At 34.4% G+C, this 12,323-nt stretch overlaps 1 protein-coding gene across 2 annotated transcripts in view; it reads right to left on the bottom strand.

Moving 5' to 3' along the window:
• Positions 1–12,323, bottom strand: part of GRID2 (glutamate ionotropic receptor delta type subunit 2) — a 1,331,651-nt gene that overhangs the window by 528,192 nt on the left and 791,136 nt on the right. For both annotated transcript variants that reach the window (XM_060147100.1, XM_060147101.1), the window contains one exon: positions 4,156–4,209. In XM_060147100.1, coding sequence (XP_060003083.1) covers positions 4,156–4,209 — 54 coding nt within the window. The remainder of the gene's footprint in view (positions 1–4,155; positions 4,210–12,323) is intronic.

The raw sequence follows: 12,323 nt of genomic DNA, 5'->3' as shown, positions 1-12,323 counted from the left end.
TATTATATAAACTATTTCAGAGAAGGGACCCCTTCCTCCTTTTCCCATTCTTTTATCTCTTAACATTGAACAAAGTTCTTGGCTCACAGTGGGTATTCATTAAAGGTTGATAAATGAAAAACTGAATGAATGGCAAGATTTCACCAAAACGTCTTCTAAAGATAGATACCTGAAACTTTGAGTATAGACTTTGCGGTGCTTTAATAACTTTACCCATTCTAAATAAAGCAGATTTTAGTAATGATATTAAGCACTGTACTATGTGGTATAATTTGAAAAGAGTATGCTTATTGCTGTTGCTGCATTGCTGATATGTTTACATTCTTCAGGCTTTAGCAAAGATGATCCTTTAATGCTTCCATAAAGTTTAATATTAACATGAAATAATTACACATATATTATGAAATATGGAACAAAACCAACTGTAGACTATAGCAGCAGGAAGGGGAGCAGAATGGCAGCTTTCTGCTTGACAGATTAGTAGTGAGCAGTTCAATTAATCACTAAACTAAAAAATATATATATATATATTCATTATACATATTGGCTTTTCAAATCTCAACAACAACCCCCTTCTCCTTAACTGCAGAACTAAGCAGTCATTAGCAGAGAATAGTAGCTTAAACTATTTAAATAAGAATTCAGGATGCCAAAGGTCAGGTTCGGTATCATCAGGGAATAGAAGGGTGACTATAGCATTATGTTTCTGGCTGCTCTAAACAGTGTATATATCTTCCTACCTGAATTTCTAACTTTTGTAAAACTTAAATAAAGTGCTAGACCATCTCCTTCAGGACCCTGAAGGGATGACAGTACTTATATGGAAAGGCTGTTCTGTGCTGGATCGACTGATTGCAGGGAAAAGATAAATACCATTACCAACTACTAACATATGATTGATTATACCATATGAACTAGCATAGCCTCTCATTATTATAGCACACAATGCAAGCAAAAAAATATATTGTTCTCAAGTTTTGACATCAATTTGTATGATGATGCACAATGCCAACTTTGATTTACAGTTTCTCTCTGAGAAACTACTGGTGCAATAAGATTAAATAAATGTTTGCAACCCATTTTAAAATTAGCAACAAAATAGTAGCTACACAAACCAAACTAGTGAGATTCACGATTTCCATGTTCAATCAAAATGGGCACGTGCATGTTGTTGGGTTTTGTTGTTGTCATTGCTCCTTTTAGAGTTTATTATCTTCCTAGCAAATTCGAGAAATCCATGTTTCTTATTTTAGGGAAACTCAGGTAAATTGTGATTCATCCATTATAAACAGGCCTGTAAATGAAATAAAGGTAGCAAGACTCAAGTTTCTTGAGGCATATTTCAGAGAGAATGAGGTGGCTGAATAGAATCATGTAGAAGCAAGAGTGCTAACCACAGATACATGGACAGATGGTTTTTCTTAGGGATGAAAATACAGAAAATATGCTTGATCTCTGAGTTTTAACCCAGTTTAGAAAAAAATAATAATAACCAATATAAACGGTGTGGGATGTGAACGTAAGATTTTTCAAAGGCTAAGTGGTATTGACCTGCCCCACCTAAAATTACAGCTTTGCTCAAGGACTAGCAAGGAGGGCTATGGGTAAAAAAGAGATAAGGGGTTCAGTAATGGTAAAGGTGAAGTTATAGTTATGACCGTTTACGGTAGGAAACTAAAGCGTGAAGGAGGAGAAAAGAATTGAGGTTTTCTATACTGTGTTCTATAATTCTAACATTTCTGAGTTATTTGCCAGTTAGATTGCTTTGTTTTGTGGATGTTTTTATTTTTCTTGCAATATAGTGGCCCATATTATGGAATACTCACTTAAAGACATCATTTGCCCTCCTAATATTTTATGAAATAAAATTTAATGAGAAGTTCAACAAAATGAGTTGTAATGTTTATGAAAGATATAGTAAAAGAGAAGCTATTATTCTTTCCATGATATACATCATCAATGAAATACATGCTACTCTGTCACACTTCCTCTTTATGATATGAAGGAGCGATTTCTTGCACAGCACAAACTGACAAATAAGCAGTAGACAGACGGACACTGGTGTTCTGGGAAGCTCTCTCTACCTCGGTTCACACTTCTAACATTCACGTATAGCTTTAGAAGTTAAGGTGAATATGGAAAAAGAAAATTAATTCAGGGGTCCCTTCTGCAATCTTACCAAAGAATAGAAAGGAATGGGCATTTCCATTTATCAACTATAAGTATTAATTGGTTTGATTAATCCATGTCTCTAAGGAGGCAAGAAGTCACTTTTTCCCCCTAGTCATCAATATTGACGTAAACAAGTAAAATGGCTCCAGTTTGTTTTATATCAGAAAATCTGTGTGGTCTCTTCCCCATCAGAAGGTGGGTGTGAGATAAAAACAAGGAATTAGGAAGATTCTCTATTTCAAAAAATAGTAATCTAGAAAATAATAAGCTAAAGACAAAAGGTAATAGAATAATAGCTCCTATAAGATTGAAATTCAGATAGCAGAAATTTCAAAACTATAACCTATAAGGAAAATTAACAAAAAAGAAAACAAAGCAACAACAACCAAAGCTTTAGATTAGAAAAGACTTGTTTTAAATCCCATTATCACCTCTTCATAGTTGTGTAATATTTTACAAACTGCTTAATTTATTTGAACCTCAGACTCTTTGCAGAAAATTAGAGATGAAATTACCTAATTTGAAAAGTTATTAGAAGGTTTGTTAAGTTTCCCTTTACTCTGTCCTGATGTTTAGTCATTTTAGATTGACTTAAAAACTTCATTGAAAAGTAGATCTCACATATACACATTATCTGTCAGGATCTCAGAAAAACACAGCTTAATTTGACATAAGAAATACACTGACAAATCATGTAGACCTAAAGTTTGTCAGACTGAAAACAGACTTGTAAGATGTTTCCAGTGACTTTAAACTGAACTAAAAAGAATCATCAAGGGAGCTAAAATTCCATCAATGAAGTGTGGTGTAGGAGAAACAACTTGAAACTAAGAAACATTTTTATTTTTCTGTGTAAGGAGAGGCAAGTCATATACCCTCTGTGGACCCCATTCCCTCAACACTTCATAATACTATTTAGTATTCAACAAAATAATATGTGAGAAAGTGATCTGTGAACTTTAATGTGCTCTGATCATTATTGCAGTACCGTTTATTGAGTGTCATTTGTCAGGCACCGTGTTAAGAGCATTAGATAATATTTCACTTACTTTTCATTATGAACCTGTAAAGTAAATGTTATTATACATACCGCGCAAACAAAATAAAATCTGAGGCACAGGATGATTATATTATATATCCATAGTAACACAGCTAACCAATCTCATAGCCAGGATTGAACCTATCTTGCTGACTGCAAAACCAGAATTCCTGCCCAAAATGCTACTTTGTTCCTGAGACAAAACTTATTATTCTATAATTCAATATTTGGTATCTGTTGATAAATAGCACATTATTTTTATTCATAAGTAATAGATATGTTGAATACTAGATCTTGTTGATCCATTATTCGTCCCAGACTGATCTGCTCATCGCCCTTTCCAACTCTGACTGGCAGGTGCTAATGGAACAACTTATTTCACTAAGCTCTCATGTTGCAATACTGTACTTTTAATCTTATGCACTGTCCTTACAGAAAAAAAAACAAAAAAACAAAAAAAAAACTTTCACAAGGAATTTGACAAGTTGGTGAATTGTAAAACAGTTATATTTCTTTATGAAAAGAAAAACAATCTGCTCTTGTTTATTCATATTCATGTGCTGAACTATTTAATCCACTTGTAAGGCGGTGGGGTACAAAAGTTCTAGAAACAACAGTAAAACACAAATGGAACACAAGCCCTGCTTACAAAGAAGAACTGTACTTTTTATAAAGATGATCTCCTGATGTAGGCAGTGTGTGCCAACGGAAAAGACTGAAAGATATTCAGTGGGGAAGACGTTCTCCATTTATTTTGTTCATACAAAGCCCTTTATAATTTTCAAAAACTCCTTATTCTATTTTTACTTAACAGATCCATTCAGTAAGCTGAAAGTATACTTTGTGTTATGTTTTCTGTTAGAAATTCAAGGCCATAGGAAATGCTGTGACTATACATATGAAAAGAGGACCCAGAGTTGACAGTAAGGTTTAGTTGGCTTTACCTCATTTATAATGATCCAGTGACAGTCAAAAGCAACCAAATTCGTCTCCACAACCTGGAATAGAAAACAAGCCAGCCACCAGTCAGCATTAATTGTGAAAAACAAATCAAACTAAATAGATATACTTGGCAAATGGCAAAAATGTATCACAGGTTAGAAAGGTCTTTGTTACTCAATTGAAGATGGAAAACCGCTATACTAAAACATGGTAGAAGCATTTGTGTTCATCTTGTAAGTGCATTGTAGACTTTCTAATTAAGTTTGAAAGTATAATTAATTAAAAACCCAGAAAAACAAAGGTTTCAACTGAAAAATAATATAAATAATAATGTTTAGTGATTCAACCGAGAGTGGAGTTCCAAACACATTTCCTAGTCCAAATAAACTTTGATGAACTTCTATAATCTACCTAATAAATATCTAAGTACATATCTCTCCATAATCTGGCTTTAACTTAACATTATTATCTGCTACTTCCCTGTGTATACATTTAACATTGTCTTAACAAAGTAAAATGCTCTATGTTCTGAAAAGTTTTGTGTATGTGTTATTGAATTCTATTGTGTATTCTAAGGAGATCCAATCATAAAATTATTTGAATGTAAAGACTAAAAGTAATGGACATTATATTAGCACATGTTATAGGTGGGTAATTTCAGTAGTTTTGCTAATAATATGAACAGAAAGAAAACTTATGTAAAAGAAAAATAAACTATATATAGGTAGCAATACTGACTGAATAACTTTGGATAAATTGATTCGAAATGATCCTTTGCTTAGGCCAAATAAGGCAACCCTTGTACAGGTGCATGTCCACGTGTGTGTGTGTGTGTGTGTGTGTGTGTGTGTGTGTGTGTGTACAGAGGTAGCTTTTGTATCAAAGTTTCCATTCTATCCAATTTTATCGTACATATTCTAAGACATGTTCTTGTGATTCATGTCATGGAACATATAGATATATGTTAGGTTAGACTGTTTTATAAGAGATTACTGTGTTATTTTCAGCAATAATACCAAAAGCTTGAGTTTTAAGTGAAGATGCTTTCTAAAAACTAGCAAGGAATTGTTATAAGGTGAGAATTACTTTTGGGCGTTAGTCTCTGTCCTACTGAGAAATGTCCACTGAAAAATGCATTGAACACAAGAAACGCAATAGGAAATACATCTGTGCGATTCAATACTTTCTCAAAGTACATACTTATTTGCAGAATATTTTTTTAAATTTTGGTATAAATTTTATACTATTTCCGTATACATCAAATAGATTCTTATGACTTTACTAAGGTGCATAGATAACATATTATCATAGAAGTGAGGACACGTTATCTATTTTTAAGTCATAAAATTATTATCTATTTTTTATATACACGCATGTTCAACTTTTAGATGAAACAATGTAGAAAATATGACCCATGGCAGTTTTCAGTTTTAGCCAAAAAAAAATCACTTTAAACCAGTAATGGCATCCTTTATTTCTAATTTTATAATTATTTTCCTTAATAATCTTAGACAAACCATCAGTAATTTATTAGCAATAAAAAGCATTAAAAACCAAATGGGACCTCCATAAGAATTTAAAGGAATACAAACTGGAGACTCAGATATACGGAAAATAGTTCTATGGATAAAAAAGAAAGTTATATATATATATATAGGGGAAAAAAACGTATGACTGAAACACGGAAATAGGAAGAATTCAGAGAAAAGAGAAGTGAAAGCTAAGATATAGGTTGAAAGTACTTCTGAAGCAATATTAGCAGTAGAGTGAAGAGACGACTCAATTTAGCTTAAATTGTCCCCATTTAGATAATCTGTACCATGTGGCAAAATTAAGCAAAATTTAGTCTATGAGAATTCTGCATCAACCTGTGGAACTTTTTAAGTGAAAAGCTGTTTTGTGCAACAGCATTTATGAAATAAGTGGAAGTTAAGAGTTACAATAATAACACTGATCGTTTGTCTAGACCATAAAATTTATTCATCTTTCACACTCTCTGCCTTGAAATAAACTTTCAGGCAAAAGCATGAAATAGTCTATAGGTGTAGGTTCAATCTTGTGTTTCAGCAAAGGAGAAAGGGAAATATTTCATCTGAGGCCATGATTCTACTAACTATACCACCCTCCTTTGCTTAGGGTTGGCAGGGAAACAATCTCTTACTCTTCCCTTTGGTTTTACTCACGAATACTAAAATGTGGGTTTCCCCAGTGGCACAGTGGTTAAGAATCTGCCTGCCAATGCAGGGAACACGGGTTCGAGCCCTGGTCCAGGAAGATCCCACATGCCGCGGAGCGACTAAGCCCATGCGCCACAGCTACTGAGCCTGCGTTCTAGAGCCCACGTGCCACAACTACTTAAGCCCGAGTGCCTAGAGCCCGTGCTCCGCAACAAGAGAAGCCACCGCAATGAGAAGCCTGCACACCGCAATGAAGAGTAGCCCCCGCTCGCCACAACTAGAGAAGCCCGTGCGCAGCAACGCAGACCTAACACAGCCAAAAATAAATAAATAAATTTAAAAAAAACTAAAATATAAGACACTTTGCAGTACACATTTGAGATGAGGGGAAAATATGAGCACATTACCACAGATACAGAAATAAATCATTTATCACAGTAGCTCGAGTTCATGGAGCAGACCCCACTCCCCTACTCCCTGATGTGGTACTGTGCTAACACTGCAATAAACCCCTGTTATGTTCAGACATTGCATTTTGTGTTTACTGACTAGAGTAACTTAGCCTATCTCTTTACTGCAATACAGTTTTACTAATCTTAGCTAGGCACCTTCTTCTAACCTTAATACATTTTAATAAACATACTTATTAGAGTAATTTTAAATTCTGTGATTTTATAAAGGCATGATTTCAAAACTGTGCAATGTTTGTTGGCCTCTTCATAAATACTGAATGCGCAGGACTTTTTTATGAGCCCATTTTTCTTTGGGGAAGGAAAACAAGTTACACCAGAAAAGTACTTAACAATGAAAAAGTAGTATTGTCCCTTTAATTATATTATTATATTATATTATATATTATAAAATATATTAAATATATATTTTAAATATATATTATGTTATATATATTATATTTTATATATTAAATATTTAAATATATTAAATATATTATATTAATTATATATATTATAAAATATACATGCATACACAACTAAAATCGATGGATGTATTACTGCAACACCATGTTATAAAGAAGCTCTGAAACTTTTTTATTGCTATGTTGTACACAGAAAGTTAATGCTTCCACTACCTGTCTCAGGAGCTGTCCACTAAAAGAGGAATATAATTTCCTTAGGTTTAGGTTAATATCTTCATGCACAACAAATGATCTGGCATGACTTCTCTGATTTTTTATAATCGAATGTTATTAAAAGTGAGCAATGTAAAAAGCCACTAATTAAAAAGGTATCTGATACCTGTAATGGAAGGAGTATTTAGTAAGGGACATAAAAAGATGATGGGGACTTCAATAGCCTAGACCTTGGAAACCTACTATATATCTATTTACATTAGGTGTATATTTATATATATTATATTGATATCTATATATAATCTACTACTATATCTATACAGGTATGTAACATATATGTATGTATGTATATATCCAGAGAAGTAAAATTTACAGTAGAGTTAAAAGAAAAGGTAAACTGGAGTGATAATATTGTTTACGCTTTTCCCATCTAATCAAATAGAGCTAACATGTGGTGAACATTCTTAGGAAAGACATATTTACATAAAAATAAATTCTCAGTATTTGTGTAGATAACAAATGTCAAACAACTATTATAAATCTGAAATCAATTCATCTGATAATTTTTTAATTTTTTATTAATATTAATCACTTCCATTTGATATACTTTAGCCTAAGTAACGTTATCTCAAACTAATTGCATTACCAACTTGAAGGACTGAATTACGTTTGGATAAAGGATTAAGAAGCAATTGTAAGACATTCTAGAATATTTTAAGCCTTCATACTTATCTTCAGTTGTACTAGAACTCAAACAGGGAAAATTGTTTTCTTCTTGTCTTCCTTACCTAAGTAGCACATCTCCTATTTCAACAGTAAACATATTTGACATCAATGAAAAAGATTAAGCAATCGGATTGAAATATTTCCTTTTTTTCCCAGTGGCAACCTATTTTATATCTAAGTCCATTACTGTTACAGTTGCTTGGTCTCACTCTGTGGATTCTTATAAATGTCTAGCAAGTTAGTACATCCTAATTGTACTATTTAACTGAAAATTTCAAAAAAAATTTTTGACTGCTATGAAATAATGATGGTTCTAAAAAATAATGTATATTTTATTACCATTATAATAGTAAGCACTGCCCAAAAGATCACATTATGCTTGGGCTATCAAAAGAAAGTGGCAGGTCAGTAAGAAAAAAACTAACCAATGAGGACTCTAGTAGGTTTGGTTACGAAATAACAGGAAGAAAGGAAGTATGGATTTTGCTTGGTCATCTGTTTCTCTCCCCTCTTGCCCCATGCTCCTCTCTTATCACTACACATGTAGAGGGAGCTTGGTGCATATTCATATAGGGTTGCTACCACATCAATCTATAGTAACACAGTTATAACAAATGAGACTACCCTACCCCCCAAGACGCTGAGCTTACTTTAAGAGAACTGAACAAAAAAGGGGCAAAAACAAAATCAAGTCCTGTCAGGAAGACAAGTGATGAGTAAGGACAGACCATCTGTCACTGGCAGGAACTTTAGAACTTCTGAATCTTTAGAAAAGCCCGACAATTTATCACCATGTCTTCCATCATCCGTTCTCAAATCTTGAGATGTGCTAAATATAAGACAATCTGAAGCAAAGAAACTGCCAGAGCGTGTATCTCACTGATAATAAATGTGGAACAGTTCCTACGAGCACAGAGGACAACTTAATTGACTCAACAGTAACAGCAGCGTGCTGTTTTCCACTCAACCTTGTAGCTTAACCAAATTAAGCTCACTCCCTTTGCAGGATATACTACATATTACACATTTATGCAAAGGGTTCCTGTGCTCTGTACATCTGCAGCAGCAAAGATATCAGGTGTCTGCTTCCTATCCCTGCCCGTTCCAAATCACCAAGTGGAATCCTCTGATTCAGTGGCCTGCCTGGGGAAAGACACCGCAGTTATTTGGAGCAAGTGGCCGGAGAAGTACTGAAGAGCTACTCCCTTCCTGGCTCCTCACCTACTGCAATACTATAGCTTATCTCAGCACTTCTAGAACTGTATTCTGTGGAACACTATTTCCACTAAACTTTGTAAGCATTCAGAAACCAAATAGATCTAGAAATGCCAAGTTCAGCTAAGTTAAACAGATGTCATTACTGCATTAATCCTCCAAGCTTTTAACAGGTTAATATCAACACTGAAATATAACAAATACAAAAATCATATTAATGCATAATATTGTTTCATATAATATTATTTTGAGCATATGAGTTCAGACTTATGAGCTCTAAAGTCAGAGAGTTTTCTCTATTTTCTTACAGTGTGACTTTGAACAAATTACCAATTCTGTAAGCCTCAGTTTCCTAATTTGTCACTAGGGTTAATGATAGTGCCCATGTAATAGAATCATGACAAAGATTAAATGCAATAATAGCACATAGTAAACTCTCAATAAATACCAACTCATCATATTTTAATGAATGTGCTTTATGGATCTCCAAGGTAAGATATTTGGAATTTAGCATATTCCAAATGATTTTGACCACAGAAACCATTTTTCCCACTACAGATTTGATGGCATTAGTACTTTTGTGTTGATGTAGACCAGAATCGATGTTACTTAGCTACACATTTCTAAGAATTCTAAAATTTTATTGAAGAACTGTGAGGAATTTTGTAATTTTAAAAACATGGCCTTACAATAATCCTACAGAGAGTCCAAGTAACAAGGGATATTTTTCACAAAAAAAAACATATATTAAAAAATTCTGAATTACCATATTTTATGTAAAACCCAAACACATACGTAATAGTTCTGACAAAATAGTGATACTTATTCTTCTTTCTTTTTATTCTTTTTCTCCATTTCTAATTAAAATAAGACAAAACCAAACCAAACCACTATCCTCTTTTCCAATAAAATACAGAAAGGGTGTATATCATGTATAAAATTAATATTGCATAGCAGATTTTTAGCAATAGATTCATGGATTTATAGTACAAACTCAACATCCGGTTGCCTGAGTGTCATATATATACTGCATTACCACAGACTTCTGCTAGAAAACACAATACAATTAAATACTATAATTCTCTGAAATGCAGACTGACAACACAAAGCTCCAACCTTAAGGTACACTAAGCATGTACGAGACTTTGCTTTGCTTTGTTTTTGTTTTTAGCTTATTTGGTTTTTGTTTTTCTTCTCACTAGAAGAACTGAAGCCACAGTGTAAAGAGACACTAGCGTATCATTTGTGTAGATTCCATTTCTAAATCCCAAGAATATCCAGCAGATGGCATCAGTAATCTCTTGCGCTGACAGTGGGCAGCAAGAGGATATTCGGAAAAGACTGTCTTGTTTGCATTTCCCCTGGAGCTCAGCATGGATCCCCAACTCTCTTCTGTTCTTATCCAAGCAGCCACTATCTGCCATCCCACTCTGTGCCTTTTGCTTTAGAATCTCTGCTCTGATCTTCCAGCTGGAAGACCACAAATACACTTTCATCCAAATTCTCTTGCCATTACTGCCAAAGTTATTTCATAAACGGATATGCTAGAATTATTGTTACTGCTGTGCGGATGGGTCTTCCCACACCCCCTGGGAGGTGGAAATATGCCACCACTGAGATTTGGCCAACAGTATGCTACCTGCTATGCTTCTTAATGCCGAAGGATGGGCACTAACGTAAGAAAATAGAGAATCTGTGTTCATCATACGGCATAGACCACATTCCTGTGTCCTAAATTATTGAACAGTGATTAAGAGTGAAGTCATGATTTCAATACTTTGCCTGATGAAGCTATAAATAAACACTTGACAATTATTTCCAGTGTGGGGACCATTGTGTTACTGTTTTAACTCTGTTTCTGCTTGCATTGGGATTCTTTTAGACGTCAGCTGTAGTGATTAAAGGTACATTATCCCAAAACAATTAAGAAAGGCAGTGTTTGTTGAAGGACCACTCATCTCTTGCCATGTCTGTTTTATCATATTCTAATATGTTAACTTTTAGCACAACACAGGAATTACATTAAAATACTTATTTTACTTTATTTTTTGAAAGCTAAGTGACCCTTGGCAGAGTAAATTAATTCTTAAGTATAACTGGCCAAAAAAATAAGTATAAGTTCTTATTTGGATGTTGATCAGAGCTGAAAATGACCATCTGGGGACACTCTGGCACTTAACTGCTAGGTTTTATGAAATAAGGCTTTCTTGGTATCTTGAAGCAAATAAGGAAAAAAAATCTTACAGAGAAGTCTACTGATCACATCAAAAGGCAACGTACAGGCCCTTCACAACTGTGAACTTTCATGCTTTTGCTCTGTTCCTTTTGATCTGTTCTCTTTTCTCTCTCCCTGACAAAGTACTTCTCAAAATTCAAAGACTGAAACAAATGTCAAATCCTTTCCCACCCGTACCTCCCTAACCCCAAGCAGTATCGTTCCCCTTGTTGCACTCTCTAACACTGTGCCTTTATTCCAGCCTTAATTAAATAGTGTGTAGTTATGTAACTGGCTGTGAGGGCGTCTTGTGTTTTATATCCCACTTACTCCCTGTGCTTCCGCTGGACCGCTTTCTTGCTGGTCCTCAGCAACCAAGACTTGCACTTGTCTCCTCCTTCCCTTCATCTAGCTTTCTGTCTAAATATCACTCCATCAGGCATGCCTTCCATGATACCCATCCTTGCTCTCCCTATGCACTTAACCCACATCACACACACACACACACACACACACACACACACACACACACACACACATTTACTGTCTCTTTTTGTGCACCAAAATATAAGCGTCACAGAAGTGAGAATTTCATTTAGATTACTGGTCCCTATCCTTAGAATAATCATAAGCAGATAAGGTTTCAATAAAACTTGTTGCCAGGCACGAGGCAGATTTTCACTAAATATTGTCTGTGGAGAAAAGGTAGTTATATAGCCCTAACTCATGTTTATACATCTGTGGATCCCA

This window comes from Lagenorhynchus albirostris, chromosome 4 (assembly GCF_949774975.1).
Source record: "Lagenorhynchus albirostris chromosome 4, mLagAlb1.1, whole genome shotgun sequence".
Lineage (NCBI taxonomy): Eukaryota > Metazoa > Chordata > Mammalia > Artiodactyla > Delphinidae > Lagenorhynchus > Lagenorhynchus albirostris.
Note: the sequence above shows the minus strand (reverse complement) of the source record. Positions and strands in the feature narration are given on the sequence as shown.